The sequence below is a fragment of the Solenopsis invicta genome, chromosome 6, assembly GCF_016802725.1.
Source record: "Solenopsis invicta isolate M01_SB chromosome 6, UNIL_Sinv_3.0, whole genome shotgun sequence".
NCBI classification, from domain to species: Eukaryota; Metazoa; Arthropoda; class Insecta; order Hymenoptera; family Formicidae; genus Solenopsis; species Solenopsis invicta.
In genome coordinates, this window is record NC_052669.1 from 10,557,405 (window position 1) to 10,572,117 (window position 14,713).

Genomic DNA, 14,713 nt, shown 5'->3' on the forward strand with positions numbered 1-14,713 from the left:
AAATCATTCTGGCCAAATCAGTCAAAAAACAACAATTAGAAATAGTATCGGAGCATGAAAAAACATTAATGACGTAAAGAGCCCGTTGCCAAAGTTAATTTTGCAATTAATTGTTATAAACAAATTGTCAAAAATGACTGTAGAGGAGAATTGATTGCGCCAATCGATTCACCGGAAAAAATTACTAAAGAAACATATATGACGCTTTTTTAATTGTCAGAGTTATTATAATTGTTATAAACAAATTAGTTGCATAATTGTTTTGATAAAGAGATAATGATCAAAAAGAGCGCATGATGTATGTAATATAACATTTTACCATTGTTTAACTTTTGGTGATCAACAAGAATTACGTCATGCGCATTATACGCTTTTAGGAATCTATCTAACTTCTATGATGAAAATAAAAATCTCATGAAGCTATAGAAATTTTATGGACTTCTAATGGACGTCCATCTGACTTCCATGATGGAAGTAAAACCCCATGGAGCTATGGAGGTTTCATGGGCTTCTAATGGACGTCCATCTGACTTCTACGATGGAAATAAAATCCCATGGAGCTATGGAGGTTGGATGGATGTCTAATGGAGATCTATTTGACTTCCATGATGGAAGTAAAATCTCATGGAGCTATGGAAGTTTTATGAACTTCTAATGGACATCCATCTGACTTCTATGATGGAAATAAAATCCCATAGAGCTATGGAGATTGGATGGATGTCCAATGGAGATCTATTTGACTTCCATGATGGAAGTAAAATCTCATGGAGCTATGGAGGTTTCATGGACTTCTAATGGACGTCCATCTAATTTCCATGATGGAAGTAAAATCTCATGTAGCTATAGAGGTTTCATGGACTTCTAATGGACGTCCATCTAACTTCCACCATGGAGATAGACGTCCCATGGAGCTATGGAAGGGCGATGGACATCCACTGGAAGTCAATTTCTATGTTGGTGTTGACGCTTTGACAGAACTCCAGCTAAATTCTTACGACCATAATTTGATTTCCATAAAAAATAAAGGAGGCTTATTATTTCCTTCAAAAGATGCAATATTTATGTGTGAGGTTTATGAGAAACTTATACAAATAGCTATTCTGAAATTTCTACATAGTATGTACATCGGCTGAGCACGAGGTCTAACTTAACTCAGGTAATACGATACAGCGTTGAGTTGTTATAAATCATAAAGGTACTAGAGAGAGTTACGCCCAACATTTTTCGGCCCTAGTGAAACCCAACTCAACTTGGGTTAGGGTGCATCCCGACGGAGGAAGAAATAGCGGAACGGAACAGTTACGGAAAGGAGATATGGTGGGAGGTCAGCCAATCAGAGCAATTCCGTTTCAGTTTCGTTTCGATTTTTGACGACTGGGCTCCCCACGTATGAATGTTTGACGTAACGGAATTAAAACGGAAAAATTAACCTCACTTTCGTGAAATGTTTTCGCAGACAACACGTGTCCCAAGTGAGAAACAAATTTAAAAAAAATTTTTCTGTCGATTGTATCAGTATTTTTATGTTCAAGGAGCATGTCGTCATTGGTAAGTAATAATATATAAATACATAACATAAACATGTTAAAAACGCTGTCTCACATGTGTACGCCAACCGCGATACAAATCCGTCAATAGGATTTGGCTCACAAGGTTTTGTCAAAGAATGAAGAAGAGCTTCTTCGTAGTCTTCTGCATTAATCCTTTTTTTCTCTGCAAAACAAACAAGTGCAAAAATCAATCATGCATTCACAAACATAAATATGCAAGTTGAATAATAAAATTCTTACTTTTTGATGTAGATGCTGTTGGAGAGACGCTAGATATTGATGTGTAATTATCATCGGAGATAAGAGTGCCATTGTCGTCAAAATTGTCAAAGTTGTCATTTGATGTAGCATTTGATGTAGAAGGAATATTGGAAACTTGATTTTCAACTACTGATTTTTTTAAGGATGTAACGGTTCTAAAATAAACGATAGGAAGTTATTATGATATAATACAATTAGTAATAATACTATTTGTTTAAATATTAATAATTAGTTGGTTGGATTATCATTTTTCTTCAACTTACTGTCGATATTCCAATGTATCATTTAAAAAAGTCATGGCGTTGTAATGACGAAAGGACGGTTTAATTTCATAAGTTTTAGGTAAACCAGCTGCCCCACTTTTTTGTACAAAGCTCTCTTTCTTTTTTATTGTATTTCTGGCTTTTCTGTTGCAGTCTTTTAGAGCCCTTTTTTTTCTGCTTCTGCAGCAGAATAGAAACCTACAAATGTAAATAAGAAAAAGTTAGATAATTGACATTCGTGTGTGTGTGTGTGTGTGTGTGTGTGTGTGTACGCGCGTGCGTTTGTGCACATAAAGATAAAGTATTCGTAAATAAAAAAACATAATTAAATATATATAAATGGTACCTTTTAAACAGTTGCTGACTTCCTGCCACAAATGATCTTTCTGTTTCCTTCCTCGTTCCTTTACGGGTATTCGATAGTCATACAGGGCTGGTCTCTCTTTTACTGTAGCTATTAAATCTTCGTCTATGTTTTCTATTAAATTGCCGTGGGCAGTGCTTTCAAAATTCTCAGCAATATTTTCTTTATCAGCAGTATCTATTTCAATGGCAGTGTTGCTATCTGTCTTATGCAAATGTGTCTCTAAAGAAATAAAATAATTCAGATTAAGTTTGATGAACAACGAGGACAAATTATGCTCTATTGACATACATTTGATGCGCAATTTAGAAAAGATTCATAGAATATTGTCTAAGCATGAATTGAATCAAATGTATATATACACACACAAGTATACATACCATCTATAAAGAGGTTTCTATTGTTATCCATGAATAAGTGATCACAGTTTGCAAGGCAACTGTGAGAAATTCTTTCATTTTTGTAATGCCAAACAGCCCAGCCACAGTAACCACATTTAAATCTGTCTTCGTTAATAAAATATAATTTTATTGAATTTACGTGAAAACGTACACATGTGAGACAGCTTTTTTAACACATGTTATGTATTTATATACGAGGTGTGTTCAAAAAGTATCGCGAATTTTGAATTTTCGCGGGTTACGTATATTCGAATTTCGATCTTTTTGTGGCGTTATGTTGGTACTCATGTCTCTCACTTATGCCGACAAGCTCGGCCATTTTGAATGTTCACTTAATTGTTGACAGCTGCTTTGCTTGCACGTGTTTTGGATCGTCTTCGATTTTTACCTATTCAAAAAAATGGATCAAAGAACCTGTATCAAATTTTGTGTGAAAAACGAAATTAAGTGCGCGGATGCATTCCGAATGTTGACTGTGGCATACGGAGAAGCTACCTTGGACCGAAGCAACGTTTATCGGTGGTACAAAATGTTCTCAGAAGGCCGAGAAGATGTGAACGACGAAGAGCGTGCCGGACGCCCGAGCACTTCAACAACAGACGAAAAAATTAATGAAGTGGAGAAAATGGTATTGGCCAATCGTCGAATCACCGTTAGAGAAGTTGCTGAGGACCTAAACATATCGATTGGCTCGTGCCATTCGATTTTTATCAATGATTTGGGCATGAGACGGGTCGCCGCGAAATTCGTACCAAAATTGCTCAATTGCGACCAAAAACAGCATCGCATGAACATTGCTAATGAGATGTTGGACTCTGTCCGCGACGACCCAAATTTGCTCCAGAGGGTCATAACTGGTGACGAATCGTGGGTTTATGGTTATGACGTGGAAACCAAAGCTCAATCATCTCAATGGAAGCTGCCGCACGAACCAAGACCGAAAAAAGCGCGCCAAGTTCGGTCGAATGTGAAAGTTTTGCTGACAGTTTTCTTCGATTGCAGGGGCGTGGTGCATCATGAGTTCTTGCCACAGGGTAGAACGGTCAATAAGGAATATTACCTGCAAGTTATGCGCAATTTGCGCGAAGCAATCCGCCAGAAACGCCCGGATTTGTGGAAGAACAAAAATTGGCTTTTGCACCACGATAACGCCCCTGCTCACACATCGTTGCTTGTGCGCGACTTTTTGGCCAAAAACAACACACTAATGATGCCGCAGCCACCGTATTCCCCAGATCTGGCCCCCTGTGACTTTTTCTTGTTCCCTAAACTGAAGAGGCCCATGAAAGGACGACGTTACGCTACGCTTGACGAGATAAAGACGGCATCGAAGGAGGAGCTGAACAAGATAAAAAAAAATGATTTTTTGAAGTGCTTCGAAGATTGGAAAAACCGTTGGCACAAGTGTATAATATCTCATGGGGATTACTTTGAAGGGGACAAAATAGATATTCATGAATAAATAAATAATTTTTGAAAAAACACAAAATTCGCGATACTTTTTGAACACACCTCGTATAATATTTTTATATAATATTTTATATAAAAATATTATAATAATATATAATATTTTTATATAATATTTACTTACCAATGACGACATGCTCTTCGAACATAAAAATACTGATATAATCGACAGAAAACTTTTTTTTTAATTTGTTTCTCACTTGGGACACGTATTGTCTACGAAAACATTTCACGAAAGTGAGGTTAATTTTTCCGTTTTAATTTCGTTACGTCAAACATTCATACGTGGGGAGCCCAGTCGTCAAAAATCGGAACGGAACTGAAACGGAATTGCTCTGATTGGCTGACCTCCCACCATATCTCCTTTCCGTAATTGTTCCGTTCCGCTATTTCTTCCTCCGTTGGGATGCACCCTAACCCAAGTTGAGTTGGGTTCCACTAAGGCCGAAAAATGTTGGGCGTAACTCTCTTTAGTACCTTTATGATTTCCCACATAGCACGTAATATTGCAGTGATATCATAGCAATATCACTTTTACATTGCAATATTACAAATGAAATATTGCAGAAATATCACGAAATATTACTGTGATATCACAGTAATATCAAAATGTCCGCGAAAACGCATCACAGTAATATTACTGTGATATTTCATAGTAATATTACTATGATATTTCACAATATTTCTGTGATGTTTATGTGATATTTAAATAATATTGCAAGAAATTAAATAAATAAATTATTTCAATTTATTTTATTTTTATTGTTATTCTTAATATTATTTTCATATCGTTACATGTAATATATATTAAACATAAAAAAAATAATTATATTTATTAAAACAAAATACAATAATGTAAACGTAATAAATGTTTAATTTACAAAAAAAATCTCTTGTATCCTTTTTCATTTTTGTTAAAAAAGATTCAATTTGAATTATAATTTTAATTTATGTTCAAGATTAAATAACAATACAAAATATTATTTACATGTAAAAATATAAAATTTTATATGGAACAGCGTTCCACACGTACCCCTTAAAGAAAAATTGATAAACTTGTTTCAATAAACTGATTACTGATCAGTAACTGATAAAATATAATCAGTTACTAATCAGTAATCAGTTTATTGAAACAAGTTTATCAACTTTTTTTTCAGGAGACGTTACATTGGGAAAAAAATTAGAACAAATATTCGTTTCCAAATTACAACAAGCAACGATTTTCTTTAAAATCTCACTGAAGTGTGAGCTAGTGAGTCGTGGTGAGCCGGCCCGGTCGGCCGCAATGGCGTCTAGATATAACACCTGTGGCTGCACTTGACTCACGAGAAGATCTCCAGCGGCGCGGCCACCTAGCGGTGGTGCCAGCACTCACTTGTTTGCGTGGAGTCTTATACACACGGCGGGACCGCATAGCGGCTGTGCACGCGCTCGCTTGTTTCGCCGTATGTTGTGACGGTCGGTGACCGAGCCGCAACATTATATACATACATATAATTAATGAACATTGTAAAATACCTAATTAATGATAGAATATATATAATCATATTTTTTAATAAAATTGAAAAAAAAAGTAAAATCTAAAGAAAAATTTGTTGGAAATTTAATATTTTAATTAACTTGAAAAACCTTTTACTGTGGTGTATAATAGTCTAATCAATATTAATGAATAAACTATTTCACAAAATAATGTACCGATCAGTAAATATTAAATGACGTAAAAATGTATATTTTTTTAAAAACTTCTAAATATACTTTGAAATATTTATTGCCAAGTGAATAATAAATGTGTATTAACAAAACTTTTTGTAAACATTTTTTTTTTAAATTCCTCATGATAAAAATTTTTAAAAATTAAAATCAATTTTGTGCTCCTGTAAAAATTATAAATGGCAATAAGACAAATACAAAGGTTTTTTTGTAATTTTTTAATAAAATCAGTATTGATCGAGTTGTAAAGCAATAATTAAAGTGATAGATTACATAGAAGAACGTACATTATAGTTTATACATATATACAGTTTAAGGAATAAACGAAGTAAATATCTAAACTAATAATAAAGTTAATTAATTTTTTTTCTTAACATTTACTTTTATTCTACGAAAGGGTAAAGACATAATTATTTTATTTGTAAGTTGATTTCTTCTATAGAATACCGAAATTACCAAGAATATTAAGGATTCTAAAAATATCGAAATTAATTAAAGAGATACTGACGTTGCATTAATAAGACATAATAAAAACGTCATTTGACATTACCTTGTTCTTTGAAATTAAATATTGCAACAATATATTGCAATGATATCATTGGAGTATTTTAATGTTATTATCACTGTGCAATATCACAATAATATTTCTGTGATATTTTTGTGATATCAGTGGAATATTTCAATGTCATTATCACTGTGTAATATCACAGTAATATTTCTGTGATATTTCACAGTAATATGTAATATTTCTGTGATATTGCAATGATTCTGTGATATCACAGAAATATTACGTGCTATATGGGTTATAACAACTCAACGCTGTATCGTATTACCTGAGTCGCTGGTTGGCCGTGTACCAGTAAGCGTGTTTGTAATAGAGTGAAAAAGCGCGGTCAGGATGCTGATGCAATCTTCCTTATTTCTTGTGCAAGCATATCCTGTATTCCCATTTAAGCCTTTTTATTTCCCATATAACTATTGAAAGCAAGATAAGAAATACCTTGGTTACTATGGTCAAATCGTTTCCGCCACGTTGTTACACTGGGGACGGGTACCAATAACGTTGAGAAGAAGAAGAATCATATTATCTGAGTTAAGTTAGACCTCATGCTCAGCCGATGTACTATGTAGAAATTTCAGAATAACTATTTGTATAAGTTTCTCATAAACCTTACACATAAATATTGCATCTTTTGAAGGAAATAATAAGCCTCCTTTATTTTTTATGGAAATCAATTAAATCATGGTCGTAAGAATTTAGCTGGAGTTCTGTCAAAGTGTCAACATATTGTTCAAAATTTTTTTTTGTTAAAAAACGTACTGCAATGCCTGATATGTATGATATAATACTGCGGGAGCATTTCGTAATTAGCTGCGAGTTATTTTTATTACAATACAAAGCAATATCATATATTTCTAGTTTTTATTATCACAATTTGATGCATCAGTTACTAATGTCTATTTTCCATTATTGGCGGTTTTATGTACTGTCGTAATTAAATTTAATCAAGAAGTAAAATATAATATATTTATATATGATAATGAAATACAGTTTCCAGATGAATCTTCTTTTAATTCCATATGAAACAAATTTTTTTTTATTGCACTTTAAAATTGCTTTAAACTATAGGGTTATTATTGCATCTAAATTGCTGTCTTATAATACTAAACATCAGTTCTAAATAATCTTGACTTAATTTAAAAGTGCAAATATATTATAACAAAGAATTTGGTTTTTCGCAAAGCATAATCCCATTAAACATTTGATTGAAATACAAGAACTTAAAAATCTAGCGTTTCTACGAGAATTAATGAGCATGTTTCTATATGGAGTTTTCTTTAAATTAGAAATATATTCAAAATGTTGTGCCCCGGTGATGGCTCCGGGGACGTCGGTAGGTATATCGGGATCTTTTCGGCGCCTTAGGAGTTAGGACTCGTAGGAAGGTCCACTCGGTTGTTGAAGATAAAACACTTGTTGTTCCAACGTTAAAATAATGTATTTTCTTCAGTATTTCCCTCGTTACACTTGTAGTATGATTATATATGTCGCTCGTTTGCTTGTTCTTCCCGGACGGCCCGGTATATATAGGTCGGCTGTTATCTCCTTGTGTTACAAGCTCGACGTGTAAGTCACGCACGGCGAGTAACACACCGGACAGCTGTTTGTCAAACTCTTCCGTCGCTTTCCGATTTTGTCGCGATATTTATACGGGAATTCGTCGTTTGGTTCGGCCAATCGTGTTCCTCGCGGCATGCAGCTCCCACGCTTAGCCGAAATCCGAATACCGGAAAGCGACTCAGCATTAGCTGGCGCGGCGCGATGGTGTTGCGGGCCGGAAGCCCGACAAACCATCAGCGTCTTTCGATATTTCTAGCGTATGCGGAATTCGAGTCCGCTACGCGTATGCATAGCAATAAGAATCTTAATTTCCTGTTGCTATTCGTGTTTTTATCGTAGTTGTACAGGGTACAACACTCTTCCCCCCGCCGGGAAAGAAAAACGAGGAAAAGGAGTTTTTCGCTTTTAACACCCCTCCCTCGCCGGGAAAGCAAACGGAGGCACGTAGTTTTCTGCCTTATTTTTATTGCCTACTTATATTTTATAAAATATATTAGATCGGTTTAATATTTTTAGTTTATTGAGTATCTAGAAACGCGTGCTTTGTGTGCGTTTTAAAATTGATCTAGGTAAAGTATTATAATGCTTGCCTTCGTATTCTAACGTTTCTCTCTTTTTGCTCCGTTTCCTTTTTACAGTATATAGTATTATCCCTATTGCAACTGCTACGATTATCAATATGATAACGCCGCTTGTTGCTATAGGGTAAATAAAGTTTTTTGATTGAAAATACGGAGTGTCAAGACCCTTATTTAATTCTTTTAACTTAGTTTCTAAATTTTTTAATTTTGGATGGTCTTGCACTATTCTTTCTATTTTTATTTGAGACATATTCATTTTTTCTTGTATTATTTCTTTTGGTAATGAAATATTGTAATCTGTCGCATGTATGCCTCGATTTTTGTCTCGTTTAATATTTTAGGTGATTGTAGTGTTACCTCTTGTGTTATTAATTTGCAATTATTTTTTAATGTGATTTTACCTGTATTTTCAATCGTTTTCTTTATTTTCCCGTGGATTCCCCCTTTACATTGGATGATTATTGATTGTTTTTTTGTTGTCGAGTATAACCACGAATGCGAATTACCTAGTGGTATCCAAATTGTGTTATTAGAAGTTATGTATCTTATTTCGCAATTGTCGCTTTGTACTTTATTTTCTACGTATATCTCTATCTCGCATGTTGGACTTGTGTTTATGCGTTGTATTGAAAAGTTTTCTTCGCATAAGTATTTTCTATCTATATTTTTACATGTATTTAAGTTGTTTTGCAAGAGTGTAATATATGAGCGTTTTTCTGCGTTAATTGCTATTACTGGATTTTTTATTTTAATGATTGCATATTGGTTTTCATTTCTTGGTATAGGTAATGCAATTACGTTTAGTATGCTATATTCCGTGTGTGAGATTAACGGAAATTTTAATATCGTAAATATTTTACCGTTATTATAGTATGCGTTTATTGTGGTTATTTTTTCGATTTCAAACCATTTATTTATGTTAATTCGAAATGGGAAATAAAGTCCTTCCGGTAATTGCAAGTTTGCTTCCTTTAGACTATCCATTATACTTGTTATTGGCGTTAATTGTGGGTGTAGTATCCCTTGTTTTATTAATACTAAATAGTCTGCTATGTCTTTTCACGTTTTAAATTTCCTAATATCGCGTTAATTACTAGAAAGTGTTCGTGTATGTTGTTTTGTCTGTCTTTGAATTTTAGTTGTTGTCTTAAATTTTTCGTCACATTTCCGAGGAGGTCTTCATTTTTTTGTATTGTTTCCTCGGTTTTATCTATGTGGGCTATTGTCTCTTGTAGTATCTTAATTTGGTTTTTTGTCGCGTGTTGTATCGTCTGCTGTTTGTTTTGTAATAAAGTTAATTGTTCATTAATTAGTTTTTCGTCATTTGCGTCCATTGTGCCGAACAGAGATTTCGCGATGGTTCCTATTCCATCAATTATACCTTTTTTTTCCGTGATGGTTGATACATTAATTTTATTTTTTCCATCTTTTTATTTATTTCTTCGAAATCTCTTTTTGCTATTTCTTAGAGGTTGTCGCATGTTTCTTTGTGCGCGAATGCGAGTAGTTGGCACATGTTTTTAGTTTTTTGCATGTAATCGTGTAATTGCTCTTGTCGTTTTATTAGTGTGGTAAAGTCTATTTCTATAACTATTTTTCATGTTGATTCTAATGGGTGTAATTCTCCTAATTTTTCATAATATATTCCTGGATGGTGAGTAAATTCTTCTACTTCGTACGGCTCGTTGCTCGCTGATTCTTTTACATCTTCTGATAAGGTGGGATTTTGTTTCGTTTCCTGTATGCTGGTCCATATGGTATATAACCTGTAATCATCCGGTTACATATTATCGTATTTTATTCCGCGGATCCTCTTCTTGGCACTGGTTGTGCCGTCTTTATGTTTTACTCGGTTTATCAGTCTTCTCGTCGCTTTTGTCGAGTGTCTGGGAAAATGTCTCGTCTCCCGTATATTGAGGCCATTTCGGTCGTTAGAGAGGAATATTCTATTAATATATGGGATCGGTTTGCTCTTCCCGATGTAGTGTATGATTGTTATGAGGAGCCTTTTGAATTTGACGAGGTTCCTGGCGTGCTTCCGGAGCCTGGGCCGGAGGTACTCTCAGATGACGATAGGTCGTCCGATGATAATTGTTCTCTGCTTTCTGCAGAGACAAATTTGTTGGACGATTTTGATTTTGGAGGTGCTCCTCCTGGCAGATCCTGGAGAGGTTCTGGTGAGTTTCTCTAAAGTCTTTGAACTCTCTTTCTCTCTCTTTTCGATTATCAGGTTCTTTTACCTGGTGTCGCTTTCTTCTGATAATTTTTTATTCTGCTGGTTCAGCTTTGATTATTTTTTCTTCTTGCGACTTCTATTCTTTATTTCTTCTCAGTCGTCCTTTGACTATTACGTTGTTTGCATAAAAAGAATATGTTTGATTTAGTGCCTGAGTTGGATGTGGAGCTCGAGACGGGTGTTATCGGTGATATCGGGGATCCTGGCGTGGATCCCGAGCTCTTAGAGCTGCACTTTGCCGCGGAAGTTTCTGATCGCGATGATGAGGAATTTCCTCATCTCCAAGACGTTCGTCCTTCCGATGATGAGTCGGAGGGCGATGGGGAGCTTGCCGATGATCCCATACTCGACGGGTTTCCTGATGATTTCGAGGGTGACGTCGGCAATATAGACTTTATTTTTCCCGAAGAAGTGGATGGTGAACGTAACGTTCAGTTTTTGTTGGAGCCGGACTTTCCTCCAGTGTTTGTTATAGATAATTCCGATGTGGAGGAAGACGAGGACGAGGTCCTCTCTGATTTTGAAGTGCTTAGTGACACTGAGTAGTTTGTTGTAAGGAAACCTTTTTTAGTTTGTAGTGCAGTTAGTTATAGTATATAGTTTAGTGTAGTGACTTTCGTTTTATTTTATCGTTCTCCTTGGAGTGTACTTCAATTTTTTGGACTGTTAGTGGATTACTCCTGGATTATTGGATTTTTTCATCTTTTTGGTGAGTTTATTATGTTTACTTTATTCTTTCTTTTGTATATATGTATATAGTTGTATATATAATTTTCCCCTTTTTTCGTATTATTATTATTATTATTATTATTATTATTACTATTGTTCCGTATTTATTTTATTCTTGTTGCTCGCGTCGCGTTAATGATTTATAAATAATTTTAATCTGTTTGCCTGTACGCGTATTTCCTTTCGGCCTTTCTTTATCGTAAGATTTATGTCACTGTGTTTCTTGATCACAGTGTACGGCCCTGTCCATTTCGAGTCAAGTTTTTTTGATCTTCCTCGTCGTAGGGTTTCATCAAATAGTAGTACTTGATCTCCTATTCGAAAATTTTCTTCATTGGTTTTCTTGTCAAATTGGAGCTTTGCTTTTTGTTTTTCTTCTTTTAATTTTTCTCTTGCCACTTGATTTGAGGCTCTTATTCGTTCTCGCACTTCTTGTGCATAATCATCGTATGTATATTATTGTTTCGGCGGTTTTGTTAACGCCGTGGGCATGGTTGCCTGATACCCATATAATAATTCGAATGGCGTGAAGTCTGTAGCTGTGTGGGGCGTGGTGTTGTATGTGAACATTGCGTACGGTAACCACTCGTCCCAATTTGTTTGATCTTCATTAATATTATGCCTTAGATACTCTGCTAAGGTTCTGTGCGATCGCTCTAATGCTCCATTCGTTTCTGGGTGGTAAGTGGTCGTTTGAATTTTCTCGATTTTTAGAAGTTTACATGTGTTCTTAAAAATTTCACTTGTAAAATTTGTACCCTGGTCTGTTAGAACTTTTTTGGGTATTCCGTGTTCCAGCACGATTTTTGTTACGAATCTTTTGCTATGGTATTTGCCTCTTGGTTTATTAGTGCAATTGCCTTGCTGAATTTTGTTAAGTTGTCTTGGAATGTTAGTGCGTATTTATGTCCGGATGTAGTGACCGTTAATGGTCCTACTATATCCAACGCACATTTCTCGAATGGCTTTTTAGCCGTATCCGTTATTATTAACGGCATTTTAGTTTTTTGCCTTAATTTATTTTTTTGGCAATATTCGCATTTCGCGATATACTTCTCTATATATTTTTTCATTCCGTGTCATTGATGTTTTAATTTAATTCTCTCAAGAGTTCTTTTTACTCCCTGATGTCCTCCGAGGGGGGCATCGTGGTATTCATATAATATTTTCTCCTTTTCATCTTCGGAGTAATTTACTTGTCCTTCTTCATCTTCTTCGTCTTCTCCTTCCTTGTCGTCGTCATCTTTTATCGCGTTTATATGCTCGTCCGTTCGGATCGGATTTCGACTCAAGGCATCGGCGTTCTTATTTATTTTACCAGCCTTGTGAATTATTTCGCAATCGTATTCTTTTAATTTAAGTCGCCATCTGATTAATCGAGAACCCGGATCGTTTACATTGAATAGCCATATCAGTGGCTTGTGATCAGTGATAATTTTAAATTTTGTACCGTATACATATGTTCGGAAATGTTTAACAGCCCAGACTATGGCCAATAGTTCCTTTTCCGGTCGTATTGTAGTTCTGTTCGGCTTTTGTTAACACTCGGCTTGCATCGGCTGATCCTGGCCTATGATCCCTTGCGAGAGTACAGCTCCAATGGCGTAATCTGATGCGTCCGTCGTGACGATAAACTCCGCGTTGAAGTCTGGATATTTCAGTACGGGCGCCGTTATTAATTTATTTTTTAATGCATCAAATGCATTCTGTTGATCGTTCGTCCACTCGAATTTTTCCCCCTTTTTCGTTAATTTTGTGAGCGGTTTGGCGATCTTTGAAAAATTTTCTATAAATTTTCTATAATATCCTGCTAATCCTATAAAAGCTTGAATTTCCTTTACTTGACGAGGAGTCGGAAATTTGCTTACAGCTTCAAGCTTGGATGGATCTGGTGAGATCCCCTTTTCTGTTATAATGTGTCCCAAGTATATTACTTCCTTTCTTAGAAACTCACATTTGTCAGGTTGTAATTTTAGATTACCTTTCCGTAATCGTTTAAATACTTCAATCAATCGTTTATTATGTTCTTCTAAACTCGAACCGTATATTACGATGTCATTGAGATATACCAGACATTTTAGCCCTTGTAATCCTGTTAAAATACTATTCATTAGGCGTTGGAAGGTTGCAGGCGCATTCTTCAATCCGAACGGCATTCGATTAAATTCGTAATGTCCGTGCACTGTCGAGAATGCTGTTTTTTGTTTATCATTTTCGGACATTGGGATTTGATGATATCCCGACGCCAAATCTAGTGTTGAGAAATATTTCGCATTGCTTAGCTGGTCCAAGATGTCAGTGATATTAGGTATTGGAAACGAATCTCCAATTGTTAAATCGTTTAGTTTTTGAAAGTCGACTACGATGCGTAATTTTGGTTTGCCTGACGCATCTAATTTTTTGGGGACTACGAGTAATGGCGCATTCCATTGACTTGTGCTCGGCTGTATTATTTCTTGGTCTAGCATGTTTTTTATTTGCTTATTTACCTCGATTTTATGTTTTTCGGGTAATCGATACAGTCTGACATTTACACTTGCTGTGTCCGCGCGTGTTTTTATTCGTGCGAAACCTTTGAGATGCACGTTAGCCGTTCTCCTTCTAAGTGGAAAATATCGCTAAATTCTTCGCAAATATTTAAGAGAGTTTTCTTCTCTTCTTCATTTAAATGGCTTATTCTCAAGAGGTTATTTATTTGCTCTTTTCTTGAAATTTTTGGTGCGTTTTTCTTCTCGATTTTATTTATTGGTTTTAGAGTATCTTCACATATTAATTCCTCGATTTTTACCTGTGGTGCTTGGATATTTATTTCCTCTTCCGTAGTATCTAGAGGCGCGGTCGCGACTCGCGCCTGTGTAGGAGAAGCGAGTCGCAGACCGACCCTCTTTTACGCGAGTCAGCGAGTTCCAAGCATGCGAGATTATCAGATCTCAGTAACGGCTGAACCGATCAAGTTCTGAGTAGTCTCAAACGATAGCTTGGCCCCGACTTGTATAATAAAAGGGTTTTTATTTTTCCTCCCCGTGCCC

The 14,713-nt window shown here is 35.4% G+C and overlaps 1 protein-coding gene across 2 annotated transcripts; it reads right to left on the reverse strand.

The window, feature by feature from the left end:
- Window positions 1–1,395: 1,395 nt before the first annotated feature.
- On the reverse strand, window positions 1,396–2,967 carry LOC120358040. 2 transcript variants are annotated; one of them, XM_039450520.1, is made up of 4 exons: window positions 2,819–2,967; window positions 2,421–2,660; window positions 2,075–2,272; window positions 1,952–1,966 (listed from the first exon to the last, which is right to left on the reverse strand). In XM_039450520.1, the coding sequence occupies exons 1-3, from the start codon at window positions 2,847–2,849 to the stop codon at window positions 2,232–2,234; spliced, it is 312 nt and encodes a 103-aa protein (XP_039306454.1). In that variant the 5' UTR covers window positions 2,850–2,967; the 3' UTR covers window positions 1,952–1,966; window positions 2,075–2,231. The 2 variants fall into 2 exon arrangements, with proteins under 2 accessions (XP_039306452.1, XP_039306454.1); XM_039450518.1 differs by lacking the exons at window positions 2,421–2,660; window positions 2,819–2,967 and adding an exon at window positions 1,396–1,713 and having other exon boundaries at window positions 1,791–1,966; window positions 2,075–2,210.
- Between the last annotated feature and the right edge of the window lie 11,746 nt (window positions 2,968–14,713).

Coding starts and splice junctions, on each gene's coding strand:
- LOC120358040 (XM_039450518.1), bottom strand. CDS start 2,109: ATGACTTTTTTAAATGATACATTGGAATATCGACA. Junction 1,967..2,074: donor GATACATTGGAATATCGACA/GTAAGTTGAAGA, acceptor CGTTTATTTTAG/AACCGTTACATCCTTAAAAA. Junction 1,714..1,790: donor AACAGCATCTACATCAAAAA/GTAAGAATTTTA, acceptor TTTGTTTTGCAG/AGAAAAAAAGGATTAATGCA.